Source organism: Anser anser (assembly GCF_964211835.1).
Source record: "Anser anser genome assembly, chromosome: 3".
Taxonomy (NCBI): domain Eukaryota; kingdom Metazoa; phylum Chordata; class Aves; order Anseriformes; family Anatidae; genus Anser; species Anser anser.
Genome location: NC_139722.1, coordinates 85,614,120 through 85,634,460, shown reverse-complemented (window position 1 = coordinate 85,634,460; position 20,341 = coordinate 85,614,120). Strand labels below are relative to the sequence as shown.

The window sequence follows — 20,341 nt, the reverse complement described above, 5'->3', positions numbered from 1 at the left end:
ACACTTGCCATGCTGTACCCATGACTTCAGCAGCATCCTGTGTCTAACCTTTCAGGATCGTGTTATTTTGGGATCAAACAGTGCTTACCTGTATGTCGGGCCACCTGCAGAACGAACAGAGGAGGACCTGAGCAGATACGACTATGACTTCTTTCAGTCTGAGTTGGCAGCAGCAGAAGGTTTCAGCGTGGATAAACTTGGTAAGCACCACTGCTTGGGCACTGGGTGATGCTCTTCTGTGGGGACTGGTGTTTTGTCACACCCTGGATCATGTGCACACACCTTCAAAATCTGCCTTATCATTTTGCAGTTCGCATGTTGTTCTTGCTGGGGGCTGGAGGCTGTGTAGTTCCTTATGAGGAAGCAGCCATGAGTCAGAAAAATTGCTTCATATCTATCTAATACTATAGAAAGAGAAATGCTTTTTAATTTTTTGAAATTATGAGTTCATGTGCTATTTCAAGAAACAAAGGACACGTCTATTAGCTGTTACATATGTGATCTTACTTATACTGTCATGTTGATAAACAGTAAAATGTGCATTTGTTCTGTGTCTCAGAATGAGCAGACTGACAGCTGAGGGTCTGGATAATTATTTTGGCTTTTATTACACACAGATCCAATTCTTACCATAGTTTCTCTTTTTTTTTTTCTTTAGTGCTAGAACTGCTTCTTATATTACCAAAAAAAAAAAAAAAAAAAAGGTGAACAGTACTGATGGGATTACATGAGATCAGATTACTTTTAATAATGCAGGAGCACTCCAGATGAGAGGGCCGCTCAGGACTGCACGCTGCACAGCACACGCAGTCAGTGCCGCCTTCCACAGCCCGTTTTATTGTCTGAGTAGCTTCTCTCTGAGAAGGCTCTTGCAGGCAGGATCACCAGATGTACACTGAAATAGTCTTTCCCTTTGTTTTTAACATTCCTCCATAAGCTCTCTATGCTGGATTTTTTGTTGGGTATGTGATCACATTAGGTAATAGTGGTACAAAATATAACGTTACATATTCTTTTGCTGTCGTCCAAAACACTCCCTTTGCTCCTCTAAAATTTGCTCCTTTTTTTTTCCTCCCATTTTTTCATCTACTTATATTTTTCTCTTTGTACATTGGGGAAATGCTACCCTCCAGTACTTTTCTTAAAATTATTTTTTTTGTAGTTCACTTTCCTGACAGCTCTTTTAACGTGTTCAGTCCAGTGAGCAAAATGTTTAGTTGGTAAATATAAAATAGACAATCCCAAGGTCCTGGGAATATGTCATGTAGATCTTTTGCTTTCAGACGTTTATTATTCTTAAAGAACTTGGGGGTTTGTGCATTGTTTTTTAATTGTGTGCAAATCCGCCAGGCCATTTTGAGTTCCTAAATGGCCCTGACATTTCATCTTTTGAATTACTCCATCCCTCTAGAAATGTTCAGTAATTGACAGAACGGGAGAGCTGTTACTGTAATCACACCGCTGCCTTCAGGCATTTGGCTGAGCTCCAGCTGATCACCTGCGATGAGCATCTCCGGGAGTGCTGAGGGCACCCAGAGGACTAGGCCTAGAGGCCTGAAACTCGGTAGCGTTGCCTCACTCCTGTGGGGAGGGATGCAGCGAATATGCACCTCAGCACTTGTGTGTAATGAACTGTTCTGGTACCCAAGCACACATGCTCTGTCTTTAAAAAAATAATAATAAATAAATAAAATTATTCAGCTGATGTTCAGTTGCATCACCAAAATCTGTAGGTGTTCAGACCGGGCTGAGCCAGTTATCCAAGTATGCCTACTTTTGTCTGCTTCAAATCCAGATGTTATATCCACATTTTTCATCCTGGATTGGTCTGCAAAACCTAAATTCCTAAGAAAAAGCAGTCCCTACCCCCAGACAGCACGGAATTAATGACTGAACAGTGAAACTCTGTTCTCAGGAGCGCCAAAGTGGACTCTGACATCAGAGTTGTCATTCCCCCAACAGTTTGGGGGAAATCCTTCACAGGCAGGACATGAGGCAGGACAGAAGCTCCCTGCTTGACATCCACTTTCTAATCTGATCCGTTTGTCAGTCCGATTTGGAAAGAAAGGCGAAGTAGGCTGCTGTGAGCAAAGCATGTGTTTCTGCTGCTGTTCCTCCTGTGCTGCCCTCTCTCCATGGAATGAGAGCAGGTTGCGTGCCAACCACCCAGCTCAGAGCAGGAGAGTGGCATGGGCCAGAAGCATTAAATCGTATTTTGGCAGTCGATGAGCACCCCCCTAAAGCTGCCCACGGGTCGGGTGGCAGCCTGTTTACCCCTTCTGTTTGCCCCCTGACGCACCGCTTCGGGAAGGCGCTGCGGGCAGCGGGGAGGGCAGAGCAGACCCCAGCGTCCTGGCGGCGTTCCACGATTACATCAAGCTGATGCCGCTGGTGGCGGAGGCGAATCAGATGAGCCAGGAGCTGAAGAAGGTGAGTGAGGCTTCTCCCAGCTTCTGCGGGTTACACTCGTTTGGTACGTTTCTGAGTGTGAATAGAAATAACTGTAAGAGCATTTGCCATTGCTCTTGCTCTTTCTATTGCCCCACTCCTTTTGCTTTCCCCAGTCTCCCTCACCGCCTGGCAGGTAGAGAGAAGAGGAGATGGGGGGAACATGAATTTGGGAATGCAGGCCGCAAACGCAGTATCAGGGTAGTTGTACTGTATAAATACACGAACAGTGGCTGCCATGGTGTTTTCAAGGGGATGAAAAGTCCAAGAAGGGAGAATTCCTCCTCAGTCTTTATTAGGAATAATGAGATTGATCCAAAGGGAAATCTAGATGGACTGTAACAATTTCCCAGCATTTTAACTAACTAACTTGCTAACTTCTGGAGAAGTTTCCTGAAGGAAAAATTGAAATAAACTGGTTAGGATAAGGATTCTCCTTTCTCTGTGTACCCTGATGGGAGAGTATGATGCTAGTGTGGTGACAGTGAGGTATGTAAAGGAAGCCTCATTCTAGGTGGATTTCCAAAATCTGAAATATTGGGATTGTCAAGTCCTAGACACAGCAGAAAGATTGTTATGAGAATTTCTTCTATAAGAAAATAGATAATTTCTTATATATATATATATATATATAATTTTTCCTCTTAGATGAAAATATTGCCAAATTATGTAGCAAAAGGTGTCTTGGATTTGAATGTGCTGAAGAAACTTTATTAATTAATAGGAGCTCAAATTTGAACTGAAAGTGAAAAACCTAGCCTTATCGGACTCCAGAGGCCATGACCTACAAAAGGAAATAACAGTAAAAGTGACACATGCAACGACAAATCAGGTAAGAAGGCCTCATGCGTTAAGAGCAGGCATTAAGAGAAGGTAAGAAAGATGCAGGCTGTGTGCTCATTCTCAAGCCAAACATGTTGAATCCTTGCAATGGCTGTCTCTGCTGTGTCCTAACAGACCCACGCTCTTCTTTTACTCTTCCACTCTTTGATGCCCTTTTTGTGTACCTCCATACATGAAATGCACTCCTCCTTAGCCCATGGATCTGTTCGCTTTTCAAAAGGAACCCATGTACTGCTTTTTCACAGGATAGCCATGCTCCTGGGTAGCTTCTGGCACCTGCAGGAGGTCCTCAAGGTATATTATTTCTGCCCTCCCGAGGACTGTGTCTGCCTTAGCATTTGGGTGCAGTTAGCTACCTTCAGACATTTTCTGTCACTGAACATCACAGCAGGGATGCTCCTGGTGAAATAAAGCAGGCGTGTTTGATGTCAGTAAGTGCAGGGGGAGGCTGCCAGAGAACCTCCCGCTGAGGGCCCTCGCTGCCGAGACCTCACTGCGACGTCCCCGCAGGCCCTGCAGCACCAGGTCAGCTTCAGCAGCGTCTGGTGGCTCTGTCACTGACACCTCCTTCGGTGCTGCTGCTCCCTTGCAGCTGATCTCTGGCTGCTTAGCAACAAAGCTTCACCTTTTAAATAATGGAGGAGAGATCTTTAGCTCTCCTTTCTGAAACAAGAGATTTTTTTACAACTGCTTGTTACCATTTTATTTGAAATATTTGAGAGTGCTACTGTTGGACAAAGAAAAACAATTTTACATTTTCACTTCATATATTTAATAGTCCCGTTTAGACACACTCTAATTTGTAAACTGTTGGTTTACAGGAGCACTTTATGATGTAATTTATCCTCATTTTGGTCTGTCCTCATTTTGCCATCATTGATGTCCATTAGTCTTTGAAACCACTGCAGCTGCAACGTACGATGCCATTGTATTTTTTTGTGAAAGCATTTCCATTTGTTCTTGTATAAATCTGGCATGTGCAAAGCTTAGGCTGTAGATAATGAGGCCCTTATGTGCTCTTTAAAAACAGTGATGGAACCAGGAGAAGGAACCTCAGGAACCAAACAGAGTGATTTCTTTAGATTTAGTGGTATTTTCTCGGCTGCTGGTTGTAATAACAAATTATATTAAAGCTGGAAACAACGGAAAATAAGATCAAAGGAAGACTATCTTAATGCAGAAGAAGCAAATTAACAAGCAATATTGGGCTGGGATGAAATGAAGGAATGAATGTGAAAGGTAGTTGTGTTCTAATAAATCCCTCGAATCCCCATTCTGCCTGATAAATGATCTTTCCTTGGAGCAGAGTCTTAAGCCTCATGCTTCTTTATTACAGGTGAATGCTCCAAACACCAGCCTGTAACACAAATCTCTTTCTATTGTGTTTGTATAAACTTTGAGATAGCTTAGTCAGAACAGTTTATCGTATATTTTAAATATGAAATTCTAAGAGCTGCAAATTACTTCAGTCAATATGAAAGGCTGAAAGAACTGAATTTCATTTGTTCTAGAGAAGAGGTGACCACATCGGCCTGCACATACAGGACTGTTGTAAAGAGAATGATGATCAGCGATCCTCCATAGCCCCTTAAGAAATAAGCTAACAGTCTTTATCGAAAAGGAAATTAAAATTAAAGTATATGTCTTCAGCAGGTTGTGCAGCACAGGCTAGTTTTTTCAGGAGCGGCTTGAACACACAGATGTCAGAGGTGACTCCAAGTTTATTTGATCTCAAGGTGGAGAGGTGCTTTACTGTTCTCCTTGTCCATGACTGCCCAAGTTCATCACTTCTCCTGTGCCTCCTCCGTAGGTGTGGGTATGGTCAAAGGCCAAGTTCATTAATAGGAAGTTCCTAATGGAGGAACTTTACCAGCGTTTTCTGGAAGGGGAGAACACGGACGTGAACCAGGACAGCGATCCATTCTGGGACCCAGTGGAGGTTGTCCATGTGGGATCCGCTCACGTTTGGCTGCAGGCACTGGCGTACCGCATGAAGCTGGAGGAGCAGGCTGAGCTGCTGAACTCCGAAGGGCTGGAGGAAGCTGTCGTGCTGATCAACCTGTCTCCGTGCTCCAGCGATGGGAGGTAAATATCCGCTGCCTCCGTACTGGAGAGCTGTCGGTCATTCCTTGTTAAAGGAACTGGGGAGCTTCACCTGTTGAAATGTGTGACTGGGAATGAAGGCTGGCAGTGCTGAGCAAAATGTGAAAGAGGGAGACATTCAGAGATCTTACTGCTGTAACTGGGAGCGGGGATCAGCTCCAGACCCATTAGACAACACCAAGGGGCAGTCGGTCCCCACTTCTGCCTGTGCTGAAGTCCTCTGAAGGGAGGGCCCCAGGAACTGTGTCTTTCACACTCTCAGCCCTGCTGACTGACAGCTCTGTCGCTGTCCCCAGCTGGAGCTGGCAACTCACAGGGGAGGGACGGCCAGAGCTGAGCAGTCTTCCTCCTGCAGTATCTGCAAGGGGCTAGATAGGCCAGAAGTTCCCGCTCTTGTTCCTCAGGCCCTTTCTTTATACCTGGAGATCTTTGCAGGCTGGAAATATCACAGCTAAGTTTCTTTTAGCTGAGTAATGTTGCTGTGAACATAGAAGCTTCTTCATCTGATGGAGATAATAATTATACTGCAAAATATATTCAGGTTAGTCCTTCTCTGTTTTGAACGGTTCTGTGTCCATATTGTCTTTCTGACTCTTTTTTTTTCTCTTTCCAGGATAGCTGTTTTCTGTATAGCAACATATGATAATGAAGTGCACATAGCCTCTGTCCTAACTTGGGGATGTGCAGAGGAAGAAAAAAACAAAACCAGCACACTAGCTGTCACATAAAACTGACATTTCATTTGCCACTAATTATTAGTTATCAAAATGTTCATGTCACATAAATAGCAGATCTTTTCTCTGATCCCAGTGTCCTCCTCATTTCAGTTATCACCCTGTGTTGATGTTGATTGAGGACCAGGGTCAGATTTGCAGTGCTGTTCTTTCTCTTTGCAGACTCTTTGGGGAGGACGATATGGTCGTTGATCCGCTGGAGCTGCTGGGGCGAAGGGTTGATTTCCAGATTCACGTTGCAGAATGCCTTGGAGTCAAATGGTTGCGGGATGCTGTGGGAAGAGGCATTCAGATAGGGTATTGTGTTGCACCAACTCCTTGCTTCCTCAGAACAAGCCTGTTTTGTGCTTCTGGTGAAACTGAGAGCAGGTTTAGCCTTGCTCCCGTGGAAGTCATGAGCCTGCAGAAACCATTATCTCTTTTGCTTGGGTCTTTAAGCTGCAGCAAGAATTTAACCTTGAATCTCTGAAACTGCAGAGAGATATGCAGTGTTGGCCTAAAAATATCCCTCCCATTTTTAAAAGGTCTGTGTTGAGCAAGGATTTACATGACTTCATTTGTTATCCTCAAAGATATGGGTGGAGCTGGAAAAATGCCCCATGGATTACTGAATAGGCAGAAAGCTAGAAGTCTCAGAATAAAAAATGGAGTTATGAATACTTTAAAGCTTTTTGTGCATTTTTGACAGCATGCCACACTGCTGCTGTCAACAGAATAAGTACTAAAAATTAATAAAGTACAGTAATATTTTCACATGTCCTGCGGGTGCTGAATGACTGCATAAGGCACTTTATTGAGCAGGAAAGAACAGCTGACCTTGAAATGCTGCAGTATTTGTTTCTGCTCAAATTTTGTGTCTGTTTAAATAGTGACATTTGCAGAGACTGAATTGGTTTTTAATTGTTTTTTTATGCTTGCATTTTTTGTCTTTAGGTATACAGTTTATGATCTTCCACGCTCTTTATACACAAAACCTATCTGGAAAAATGTGAATCCGAAGATAGAAGAAACAGTCCATTTCTCAGCTCTAAATGCGTCCTATGAATTTTTGAATTATTTACAGAAAAATGCTTTAATTGTTGATTTGTGGGGACTTCAAGGTATTTCTTCCTGAAATTTTTGCTTTTGAAAGTCTTATATCACATATTTTATGTTCTCCTTCAGTGATGGTTCAAACTGTATTGTCCATCATTACGGATACAAAAACATTCAGAATGTGAAAAGCAGTTAGTGGTTTCCTGGTATAATTTTAAAATGATCATGTTGGCTCACAGCTTGGATGAAGTGCTAAGGAAAAGGCTATTTCTGCCTTGAATTCAGAGTTTGAAAAGAGGCTGTACACTGTGTATACCTTAGGTGTTGCACACAGCGTACAATAAGGGCACCAGTAGCAAAGAGCAAGTGATGGCCGAGTCCTGACCATGCTTTGTCTTTCCTTTGCTGCAGAAGGTTGCGTGGAGATGGACTACTCCCTGGATGGTCTTTTGCTCACAAGTGAGGGCACTGTTGTGGTTGATAATCCCAAAGCTTTGACTGCAAGCAGTGCTGGTCTGGTAAGTGTACGTGGATTACTGATACTACGTTTCGACAAACCCACTTGATTTTCATGGGAATATGAAATGAGCAAAGGCTGCAGGGAAACGTCTAATGAAGCACAGTGCTGTGTCTGAGCCTGAAGCACTCCCTGTGTACTGCTCTGAAGCACTGTAATGGATGACAGACCCTGGCGGGGGTGTAACGCAGCTGCAGGATGCAAGTGCTGAGCAGCTCTGTACGCATTTGCTGGAGCACCGCAGTGAGGTGCTTCCATTGTAAATGTTTCTTGACCTTGCCAGCTTATTTAATTACATTAGAGAGTAAAAGACTGTAAAAGAAATGAAAGCAGTTAAGCGATTTCTACAGGTGCATGTGTGCTCACACGTATGTTTCAATACAATTGTTTTAGATATATATATATATGTATATATTTCTCTATGTGTATAAATACAGCTATATGTATGCATGCATATACACACATACAGAAAGAGACAGTAAAGCTAAAGCACTGCCCCTGATACTTGCAGAAATTCTCTTACCGCTTTTGCTAATGAAATACCATGACAACAGACCGGTGAACATTGGCTTGGCAGCTGGGGAAATAATGAATGTTTGTTTAAAGGGCTAATAAAACTGTAAGGAAGGAAAAAATATCCATCTGAAGCTATAGAAAAGTTTGTTTTCAAAATTCAATATCATGAAGAATGTAACAGTTCCATTACCCCATTGGGAATATCCATTTATCTGTTTAGAAGTGCTTTTCATAGACAGGAATCAGTAAGGATTTGGTGATAATTATCTGAACTGCAGTTTTCTAAAAAATCCAGGATACAGGTAACAAGGTGACTGAACTGTACCGGAAGCTGCTGCAGATGGAACAAGAGACAGAGCTGCTGAGAGAGGTCAACAGAGCTTTAAGAGAAGAAAATGTCCTTCTTCAAGACAAACTAAAGAAATGGGACACAGGACACCACGAAAGTCAGTGCTCATCACAAACTGTCTCAGTAACTCATGCTTCTGCTACAGTTCTCCCTTACCAGTACTGCCCTAGGACACAGGCTCTACAGAAAGTTAATTTATATCCCCCTGAATTTTTCTCCTCAGACAAAGGGAATTAGCCTGCCATTTCCAATGACAATAATTTCAAGATCGATATATATTTTTAAAATTATTTTAGTTTATTAATAAAAAAAATGTCTTTTGCATTTTAGAGAAGAAATCTGAGTCACCTACCAAGACAATTAAGATGATGAAACAGCCTTTGGGAGAAACTGAAGAGATGTGCAGCCATCGGACCAGCTGTGATGCAGAATTTGCCAAGGCCCTTAAGATCTTCTATCAAAACATGAATGTAGTCAGACAGCAATTCCTTCAGCTGAAGCACTCCAGGCCACCGGTAGGTGAAGTTTTTACATTTTTTTACAAAGTTTTTGCAAGTTTAAGCATCAGAGGCCACTTTTCTAAGGAATTTTGTCCTAGCTTTAGGAATCTGAAACTGGAGGTTTCAGAACTGGAAGTTCACAGAATCACAGGATGGGTATGGTTGGGCTACAATTGGTTTCTTATCCTGGAGTTTTCCAGGCGTTTTGCACAGGACCAGAGGTACTGCCAAGACCTGCAGACTGTGTGCAGTCCGACATGCAGGTTTGAACACTAGAGAGTTGAACAGCCTCACACTGAAGTGGGCATGTTGCTGCAGAAGTGCCTGCTTATCAGAGAAGCCATACGTTAACCAGGCCTGTTAGGTATTTAGCTGTATGTCTACGTAGTGCTTCATGGGAGTTAGCTTGTCATCATCTTCTTTATACAGTTTCTTCAGGATGGTTCTTTTTGTCTTTTTTAATTTACATAAGCATTTACTTCAGGCTCTGACAACTTTAAGTAAGCAGTAACTCTTCAGCACAAAACTACCCTCCAGAACACAGGTCAGATTTGTCAGGGGTGTGATGCAAATGGGCTTTTAGACTTGGTTGGCTTGGTATTCAGGAAGTCTTCTAGATTGCTTGGCAATGAAGCCATTTTTTACTGACGCTGGCAAGGAGACTTTATGGCATATGTAGGCTTTCATGGTGCGACCTTTTCATGAGGGCTTTAGCTCTTCCTGTTACTGCTCAATAGCCCAGTTTCTTGCCAGCAACACTGAACTGCTTTGATTTTTTTTGTCTCTACATAACGTTTGGTTATACAGAGTAAGAAAGTCTCCTCAACTGGTTTATCATTTTCCTGTTTACACTGTTTACGGTTTTTCTGCAGGGAACAAGTTAGAAACATGTAAACATCAGTTTGTTTTGGCTTCTTATGTATTTGGCCTAAAACGCAGCTCAGAGCTGGAGTGCCTTCCCCAACCTCCAGCAGTCATTTGAAACAGCCTGTATTGAGTACTGTAAATCTGCATACATAAAAGCAGGCTTTTTTTTGTTTCTTTAGGAAGCATTTTTTTCTTTAGGAAGCATTTATAAAGCCCTTCTAGGCCTTAAGACTGTCGTGAACTGTTACTACCTAGGCCAGGGAGAAATCAGGGAGGAAGGCATCAATAACCTAATGTAATTCCGTTCCACTATCTCAGCTGAAGAAAAGGTTGCTCTTTGTGTGGTTGGGAGCAGGGAAAAAACAAACTCTAACAGCATCCTGTATTTGATGTTGTAAGTAAGTGTAGCAGTTCTAGCATCTGGGTTAAGAGTAGCATGATCTGAATTTTAGTCCAACAACTACTTCAGTCCCAACTGTATTAAAGAACTGTGTATTATGTTTTCTGTGCAGAGGGAAGTTGTTAGCTGTTCACTGTTTCTTCTTATGCTGGCCTAATCCTTAGCCTAGAGAACCACACTGCATTTTTAGTATAACCGTTGTGGGGATGCAGATCAAGTTTTTCTTCTCAGAATAAGAGACATTAATTATAAAGCAAATGTGCATTTCTCCTGATCTTGGTATTGGTTTTCTGCAATTGAAGAACTAAACTGTGTATCAACAAGGTATTAGATGCTTACAGGCTATACATTTCTAAAACCCAGTGCTTAATTTCTGGTTATCTAGTAGCAGGATGATGGGTGGTTATCTCAAGGACAAAAGATACTGTAAAGGCACAAGATCTCTTTTGTGCATACATGAAAAATTAATTGCCACTTAGTTAAAGTTAGCTCTGAAGTAAGCTCTGGCTTGTGCCCAGTCTTACTCCCTCAGCTGTTGCTGCAAAAGAGCGAGTGGTGCAATTCATCTGGCCTGGAGAAAGAGCAGAGCTACCTTCCTAAGCACATCCTTCCTGTTGTGATGCATACTATTCTCCTTGGCAAAAGAACATGCAATTATAATCCTAATTTTAGTTTTTGAGGCTGTGGTTTATTCTAGCAGTTGCCTCCCTTTTATTCAGTTACTGCCTTAGTTAAACCCCTGAGACCTTCAGGTATTCTTTGCTGTTTAAGTAAAAAAAATGACATGGTTGTTCAGCCCAACTCATTTATTTTATTATGTTTTAGCAGGAAGATAATTTGCAGGTACTGCGTCTTTTTACAGAGAGACAATCACAGATGATAAGTGATTTTGGGAAACAACTTGAGTCAACCATTTACAAGCTGAAAAGTGATGTTGCTCTTATAGTTAAGAAGAAGCGGGAATACACAGCACATAGCAAATCTTGAGGATTCCCTCCAAGGAAGACATCGAAGTGCAAAGTGAGTTTTCAGTTTGTCTTTAAGTTTTATCACGAGCATTTTATATACACCATAGTTTAAAGCAAATGTTATACCCACTCCCTCAGCTTTTTTTTGTTTATGGTATCAGCCTCTAAAAATCACTCGTTACAAATCTGTTTCACGCTAAGACAAGAAATGAAGTTTTTCAGAAATATTAAGTTCATCTGTAGCAATGCTCTGATCTCAGCAAGCTGTAAGTGGGAAAAAAAGCTGTTATATTATGAAATGCAGATGTACTACAAAAAAATAGTTTGCTAGATGTATTATCATCCAACCACAAAGACTCCTGAAAGGTAACTTAATATTTACAAACAAATATGGAATTTGTTTCAACAGTTTAGAAGTAGTGTAACTTCCTACAGTTACTATACTGACAAGGCTGCTACTTAGTCACTTTGTAAATGCATTGTTTTTGACACTGCTTTGCATACTGCACTTATTATGCTAGAATGACTTGTTCTCAGTTGAAAGGATGAAATGGCAACTGGTCTTCAGCTAGCTCTATATTACAACATGGGTTTTCTCTTTTTTAGTATGCCTTGCTACAGGCAAGCTGGTAGGACCGAAAGTCAACAGTACTTGTCTACTTAAGACAAGTACAGCCAGCTGATCTTCATAATAACCCACCAAAAAGACAAAACTACTCCTTAAACCTTAAGAAAAAAACAACTGCTTTGACTTGACTATGGGTACTAAGCCTTTAAAAGTAAGAACACCAAAAGGTAACCGTGCCTATCCCAAACAGGCATGAGGAATAACTAGTAGTTTCATCTGCTAAGGCACTTGGTATCCAGGGCCTGCCTGCTTCAAATAGTTGCGGTGAGAAGGTTGTGGTTAATTGCAGACTGATTTATGTAGTAACTTAAAACTTAGGCTGCTGTTCCGCAACTTAAGGTGAAAGAGATTAAACAACGTTCTAGAACTAGTACCCAATAAATCACTGATTTATTACGTTCATGAATTAAAACTCAGTATCTTTTAAGGTTTTTTTTCCATTATAGCATACGTTATTATACTTTTTAGCTTATTTTTTCTGCTGTAAACAACAGCACAATGCAACTATTTTATGATTACGCTTCTACAGCCAAATGAACTTTATTGGAATTAGACACAGGTAAGATGTTAGTTCATACAGTTATGCCTTGATGTCAGACTTCAGGCTGGCTAATAACAGAGAATTCAACACCACGGCTGTTGAGGCGATCAATCAGTTTTGTTTTAGAGAAGGCAGCTCCTGGAGAATATACTCCACCTCTGTTAACAAAAATCAAAAGAGAAAAACATTAGTGGTACAGTGACCAAATGCTACCTTTATCTGAAGTCAAAAATATGTTTCCCTGTCTAGGAAAGGAAAAGCCACTTTGTGCCAGACAGAGCATGTGAGCAAGCTGGTTACCTTTAGAACTCATTTCTGCATCTAGCAAACTCAATAGAAATTTTTCCATAGCTGAAAATATAGACACTGGTGCAGTGGATGCTGCAAAAACATAACTAAAAACTGTAATTACATCCTTTCAAGTTGAAAGGCAGATGAAGAGTAAGTGACTTTATCATGGTGAACTATCTCCCTTGCACAGCAAGGATCATGTTTAATAGCACTGCCATTTGAGTGAGGTAAGAAAGCAATCCACAGGGTTACAGAGAATCTGTATTTTCAAAGAGAAACATGCACACAGTAGCTGTAATGGAAATCAATGTGTTCTACATAGGAAAGTACTTACTGTTTAGGCAGACAAGTTGCATCTTCCAGAAGAGCTAAGGCTGCTTGAACCATTGCAATTGGAGTTGCAACATAGCCTGGTTCTGATGAAAACCAAACATACAATGTGTTTAAACACAAAATTCACATTTCAAATTTTAATCTTTTTTTATGGCATGCTATCTCCATTTAAGATTAGCTTGCTTTTTTTTTTTAACCTGGCTATCATCCTAAATAGCTAAAGAAGTCCTTAAGAACTAATGTGAACAGAGATCTGCCTCAAATATAAGCCTATAACCACACAACCACAACCGTGAGTTATCACTGCAAAGTGACAGCAAGCTCTTCACTACAGCAAGAGCTTTGCACGTCTGTGCTTAAAAGACTTTTTGATGTGACCCTGCTTACATCTGGCTACATAAACTGTTATTTAAAGTAGCAATGGTTCATTAACTCCCTTCTGAATGTACATTCTTGTTGTCTCCACAACTGTTCAAAAAGCAGGTTACAATGCATACTAGTATAAAGACAGTACTCTCTAAAGCCTGCTGACTTAGTAGATGGTAGTGGAACCATAACCGTGTATCAGGGTAGGAAATGTGATGCAGTTAGCTGCTAACATACATACCCGGTCCTTTCACTTGAGTGCAAATCTTTACATTTGGTTTGCCGTTCTGTGGATTCTGCCCCTCACTGTAACCCTCGCCAAAAAACGTCATTGTGAAGGAGGTTTCATCCATCTGTAGGGAACAAGACATGAAGCGTGGTCACCAAAACAGTAACTCACTTCTATCAAGCAAACAGGAGTAGTAAATGTAAGTATTATGCCAAATGCCGTGATACATCTAAACACGAAAGCAGTTATATTTTGAGTCATTGCTTAAAAGGTATGATCACAGTTAGATAATCGCTTTCACTTTACTGGAACAGTTACAGCCCTAAAGTCCATTTATTCTCTCATTGCTTTCAGGCTTGAGTTTTTGCTACTCAATCTGTCATCACCTTTGACAGTTTGTATGTTGTGAGCCATTCATGTGAATACATCAGACCTAGAAATTTGATCCACTTTTTCTTGTATCAGTTCCACATACCTAATAACAGAAGGCATGATGACTTAAATATTCATAGGCATACACAGTGTGCATTTAAAAAGGATTTATTTCTTGGAGACTAAGTGGTAGACCACAGCTTACTATTCTACCATTACCATAACGAACTTCTTCAATAACTAGGATGGAAAGCAGTCAGTTACCTGTTTCTGGGTTGGTCCTTTCTTTGTGAAACGTCCAGCAGAGAAAAATTCTGGATACTATATAATGAGAGGGAAAAGGAAAACAACAAAAAACCTCACGTTAACCTAAAGAAAAAAAGCCTCCAAGCACTTAATTCTTTTGTGCTTTGTACACTTACTTTTGTGAGAAGTTTTCTTCCAAAGCTAAATTTCACAAGAAGAAGAAATAAAATGCCAGCAATCATCAGCTTCACAACAGAGCCAAGACCACCTATATTCACATAAGCACCATACTGTACCTAAGGCAAAAACATTTTCAGTGATAGAATTTACATCAAAATTTTTTCATAGATTCATTTTTAAAAATGCAGGATGCAAGTTTTTAATACAACATAGAGCCATTTGCAGAAGACTTTTAAACAGCTGAGTTCTAAACAACTCCTTGAATAACACTTGACTTTATAATTCATTATGAGAAAGCAATGTAACTACAGAATGGAGATGGAGAGAGTATGGTAAACAACAGTGGAAAACTTAGAGTTGTCTTCTGTATCTGATTTCAGGCTTCTTTCCCAAGATATTCCTTTCCTTCTCTCTGTGTTTTAATTTAAGAGAAACCAAGGCCTTGCATTACAATTCTGGAATAGCAACAACAAAACTTTCTCATTAATATTTCCAAGTATATTTTTAGAGCACTGACACCTTCAACCCTAACTGATGCCAGCGATTATGCACAGCTGTTACATGAACTGTCAGTGCTGGTCTCCTCTCAGGGAACCATGGAAAACAAGAACTATACATCCTTCTCACCACCAACACACTCCATGTTGCCTTCACTCTGCACACCAGAGACTCAAGCATAAAAGAAGTTTCCAAATACAAGTGAGCAGCATATAATTTATCTATGACAAAATTTAGTACATGATACCAACCTGTCTATTGTTACATAGACTACCCTTATGATGCCTTTAAAATCTTCATTGATATAACAAAAAAGCCTCTGCACAGGTACAGAACTAAATACCTTTACAGTTTCCTAAAAGCATGAAGCCCACTCTTCAAACACTTCTGTAACCCAAAGCTTCCATTCCTTACAAATACATACCCAGAAATCAGACAGCATAAAAACCCTACAAAAGACTCTTAGAATTATTTTTCTAGCAGCAGAAAGCAAGCTCATCAGGCAGGATATCACACAGTATGAAACAGGCCCGGGCATGCAGAAGAACCTGGACCACATCAGGTCAAGCAGCTTCCAAAAGATAATCAAGAGAACAAGCCTTTTTCTCTACACAAGCAAAAGCTCATTATTATTTATTTAACTGCAGAAACCCTGGTACACCGATCTACACAAAGAACTATTATTACATATAGGAGGGATTTGCTGAAAATTAAAATAAAAGACATACTACACTAGTAGCAGTAACTTACTGGTGTTTCCTGCAACTGTGTGTGCAAATAGCGCTGAGACCGTTTCACGACAGAAACATCAGATCCCATGAATGGAATAGCGTACTGTTTGAATTCCTGACTGTAGAACGCAAGTCCTCTGCAAATGGAAAAAAACATTCACAAAAAACATTCAAAACTTCATGCAAACAAAGAAATTGATCATAGCAGTGCTATCAACACTGGCTTTCTCTCAAGCATTTTTATGACATTATCTCTTTTCACTGAAAGTAAAACAATTCAATGATTCAAATTTATCCTTGGCTCAACTTGAGATTCCATGAACTATAGCTAGGATAAATATGATAATCAAAATAATATTCTCATATTTGTTTTTTCCATTCTACATTCATCGCTTCTGAAATAAAAGTTTGCCATGCCACTAAGTCTTTTAGAACACGCTAACTGTGAGACATGGTAAATGCTACCATGTTATTTTTCAGTGAAATATGAACATATCTTCAATTCTACCAGACAAGTGTGTGTATGTGTAGATTTTCCTAAAGTCTTAAATGCATATTTTTAGCATTTAATAATATGCTAACATTCTATATAATAAATCCTGGAACTGTTAGAAAACAGCTTGTTTCACATTTTAAGCTTTTTATACCTTCTTTTAAGTTTTGCACCAACTACTGGAACAGGGGCATATCCTATCTTTTTTCGAAGCTTCTTCAGGTTGTCTTGATCTGCGAGGCCATAAACAGCAGACTTCCAAGTCCCATCATGTATACAAGCACCCTGGTAAAATACCATGAAACAATAATTAATGCAGTTAATAAGGTTTTAAATATTATTTTAATGATGACTTTGGAATTATTACATAGCATTACAAAATTATTACACAAATGTATTCTGATTACATGCACTATCAAGTATATCAAAACAACCCCAACAAATAGCAACAAAAAAACAGCCAAAGCATTAGGATTACTGGCAACACACTTACATATCCACTACGGTTTGTGTACGAGTCCTTACCACGTCTCTGTGCAAATCAACTGCAAAACCTAAATATTTCTTGAAACTGCTTAATACAACAAATTTTATGTCAGCCCATGCAAACAAACCTTACAAAAGGGCACTTCCTTGGGATACTTTTTTATTAGCTTCCAAAGAATAAAGTATCATATAGATATATAATATATATTAGCTTCTAAAGAATAAAAACTCATGAAGGAACTGGCACAGCTTGTTCCTTGGTCTGCATTAATGCAACAACAGTTATTCAAATAGGCTATGCTGATGTCATCACAAGTTCCCATGATGGTATAAACCAACTAACCTCAGGTCCAGATTTCACTGTCAGGAAACTTTCGACAGAAGTTAAGGTACCTTGAAAAGAGGAGAAAACATAAAGGGTAATTACTTGGGATATACACTCAGGTTAGTTCACACAGCCAGAGGACACTCTGGCAGCCTCCTGACATTGCTAGTGGACAGGGCAGAGACACACCTTTATCTCAAAGGAAAGTAAACTAAGATTAAGATCTGGAGCTTTTTTTGTTAGCAAATAATAATTTCATACATACAGTATTTCAGTAACAGTCATTAAACTTATCTTGAGTCATTAAATGCTACAGTTGTTTTATCTAGTTAATAAGATCATGTAAATAATAAATCAAAAGAGGAAAAGAATATTAAAAGCCATATTTAGATTTCCCCAAAGTTTTGCGATAAAGGACAACGTCGGCTGTGAAACATAGATGAATTAGGAGAGCTCAGTAGCTTTTATTACAAAAAAAGAAAAAAAAAAGCAAAAAACACTCAACATATCATAAAACAAAGGTTGCTTAGTTGTAGCGAACAGCAAAACAAAACAACTCCAAATTCTGCTTTGTTTCACTTTGCTCAGTTCCTTCTGAGCTTACAAACTGTTCCTGTAAGGGCAGATCTAAACATAACAAGCAACTGGATAGACAGGTGATAATACCAGAAGGTCAAAATAGGAAGAGATAAAAGACATCTTTATTCAAAACAGGTATTAGACATCAAATTATAAGCTCATGAACAACCAGATACTCATTTTCATGCCTCTCCTTCTCTCCCTCTAATCAGATCCTTTTATAGATTTAGTTTTATTAAACTGAAAGTTGATGACATGCTCCAATATCAAGCATGTAATAGCAATTTTAATAGAATATTAGAGGCAAAACATTTGGATTCTCTTACTGGCCCTTCCAGTTACAAAGTCAGAATTGATGAACAAAGTATCCTTGTTTGGGATTAGGATAAAGAACTCTTTGCAGAGAATTAAATCATCTTACATCTTTTCTCAAATATATTTATTCTCTGAGTTACTGTCCAGCTGCTTTTGACAGAAAAGGCACTGTAAGGCACTACCTACTTAGGTCTGTACAACAGCTGCTCAGTACTGGAGGCAGAGAAACAAAACCTATGAAACCTGATCATCCACTGATTCGCAATCCCTTCCCTACAGCCATCCTGTCCCCACTGTCTCTTCCTTACAGTATTCTCACTGCACAAGAAGAAGTATGCTGTGGCTTGCCCACAGATGCCCACACACTGGCTGAGCAGTCCACTTCCAACAAACAAACCTTCTGTTTTCTCAGTGAGCAGTATCACCTTGAATCCCATCTCTACCTAACCACCAATTTGCTTGAATCTAATGGGAACGTGATTTAGATTTTCTTTTATATCTGTCTACCAGATTTGGCTGAAATTAGTTACCTGGTAAAGGCAGGCAAAAACACAAACTGAAGGAGGTTTGCTACAAGCATTTTTTTAGGAAACCAGATGAAAAGCATAACCTGTGTGTCTTTTTCAGCATAAAGTCATGTTAAGAAAGTCACCTTTCAACTTGTCTCTGGTGTACAGTACTCCCATATCAGCCGGTATAGAGTCAAAGCCACAGCTTCCAATGACATACACTCCCTTCTCAGCAGCTTTTTCATTGTATTTCAGGTACATTCCTTCCAGAAACTAAAACACAATCAGAACAGATACTTTAAGCAGATCCCATATTTGACAATATCCAGTAATAACCATCAGTGCTTTAATCTCAAATCATAGCAGCCTACATACTTCAAATTAGTTACATTTATATTATTATATACATTATATTTATATTATATAAATTATTTATATACATCTTTAAGACAGATGCATATCATTTGTCTTTTATGGTATGAAAATGTCTCAGCAGTGGGAAAAAAAAGTGATCTATCCAAAATTCCTACCTGGAATCACAACTGAGGCTTAAACATAATTTAAAAATGTTGGACTTCCAGAAAGAACCTGAGGGACTCTTGGCTAAAAGTGAGAAAACTATACAAATAATACACATTCATACATCCTAAAGTTAACGTATCTTAAAATTGCGCATCAGGAGGCAGAACTTGTCTGCATGTTCAAAAATGCTAGCAGAAACATAAAACATACTAACCAAGTACTTTAAGAGAGCCCTAACGTAAGGTAGCATTTTTCAGATGTCACTTACCTGGGGTTCTCCACTGATGTCAATGCAGCTCGCACCGTTTTCAACACAAGCTTTCACGACAGGCTCTCCAAAAAATCTATACTGAAGAAGGAAAAAAACAGCACACGTAACAAAATAACCCCCCCCACATAACTCACCCCATCTGCTTCATCTAGCGTACACCTACCAGAGAAGGAAGCACTTAATAGCTATTGATTTTTCTAAGTGGGGCAAATGTAATAGTCTTGTCTTCTGGGGGGAGGTTAGGGCCGGAGCAGCAGAGCAAACTTCATCACTGATAAAGGAGATTGCTGCACAAACCACCGTATCTCTCTCAAAAGATAAGGTCACCAAAGCTGATTTAGTATCTCTTATCTCAATTTATGCCTTTTGCATGATCTGCATATTCTCTGCCTAACTAGCTTCACAGACCTTGCCATTATCTAACTGCCAGCTCTCGTACTTTGATCTGCTCTGAACGAGCTGGAAGCATCGTCGCTTCGAGCTCTGTAGCGTCCCAAGGCCTCCAAACAGAGGTCCGCGGGCTTCTCTTCCAAACCTTATCTTTACAAAAAGGGCGAAGAGACGCGGCGGGGGAGCACTCACCGGGCCCACGCAGTTGAGCACCAGCCGGGTCTGCCTCGCCATGGCGGCCAGCGAGCCCGGGTCGCCCACATCGCACAGCAGCACGCCGACCTCCGGCCCCAGCGCCGCCTTCCCTGCGCACCGGAGACGGCCGTCACCGCCGGGATCACGGCCCCGGGGCCCTTCCCGAGCCCCTCGGCCCCCGCCCGGGAGCCGCTCCCAACGGAGCGGCCGGTGCCGGTGCCCCGCCGCCCGCCCGGCCCCCGGCCGCGGTGCGTACCCAGCCTCTCGGCCGCCTGCTCCAGCACCTCCTGCAGCTTGGTGCGGCTCCGCCCGGCCACGGCCCAGCGCAGGGCGCCGCGCAGCTCCCCGCCGCTGGCCGCCCGCGCCACCTCCTCCACCACGAACTGCCCGGTGAAGCCGCTGGCCCCGAACACCACCAGCTCGTACGGCCGCTGCTCCCCCGCGCCGCCGCCGCCGCCCGCCGCCATGTCGAGGGCAGAGCCCGAGCCCCAGCCGCCGCTCTGCGGGGCCCCTCCGCGCCTGGCAGCGGCCGGCACCGCCTGGCGCCGCCCCCGCCCCGCC

The 20,341-nt window shown here is 41.1% G+C and overlaps 2 protein-coding genes across 2 annotated transcripts in view; one reads left to right on the top strand and one right to left on the bottom strand.

The window, feature by feature from the left end:
• The window catches only part of LOC310897114 (kinesin-like protein KIF28P), a 26,573-nt gene extending 15,329 nt beyond the window's left edge, over window positions 1-11,244 (top strand). Inside the window, exons 13-21 of the mRNA XM_083830355.1 lie at window positions 56-200; window positions 2,312-2,430; window positions 3,173-3,280; window positions 5,102-5,376; window positions 6,291-6,425; window positions 7,062-7,228; window positions 7,575-7,681; window positions 8,492-8,642; window positions 8,876-11,244. Of these exons, the coding sequence (XP_083686481.1) occupies window positions 56-200; window positions 2,312-2,430; window positions 3,173-3,280; window positions 5,102-5,376; window positions 6,291-6,425; window positions 7,062-7,228; window positions 7,575-7,681; window positions 8,492-8,642; window positions 8,876-9,321 (1,653 nt within the window). The 3' untranslated portion in view covers window positions 9,322-11,244. The remainder of the gene's footprint in view (window positions 1-55; window positions 201-2,311; window positions 2,431-3,172; window positions 3,281-5,101; window positions 5,377-6,290; window positions 6,426-7,061; window positions 7,229-7,574; window positions 7,682-8,491; window positions 8,643-8,875) is intronic.
• On the bottom strand, window positions 11,104-20,341 carry SCCPDH (saccharopine dehydrogenase (putative)). The gene is made up of 12 exons (XM_083830358.1): window positions 20,037-20,341; window positions 19,778-19,890; window positions 19,193-19,273; window positions 18,546-18,675; window positions 17,018-17,067; window positions 16,343-16,473; window positions 15,715-15,832; window positions 14,463-14,582; window positions 14,305-14,361; window positions 13,681-13,792; window positions 13,075-13,156; window positions 11,104-12,607 (listed from the first exon to the last, which is right to left on the bottom strand). Exons 1-12 carry the CDS (start codon window positions 20,245-20,247, stop codon window positions 12,502-12,504), a joined length of 1,311 nt encoding a protein of 436 aa, XP_083686484.1. The 5' UTR covers window positions 20,248-20,341; the 3' UTR covers window positions 11,104-12,501.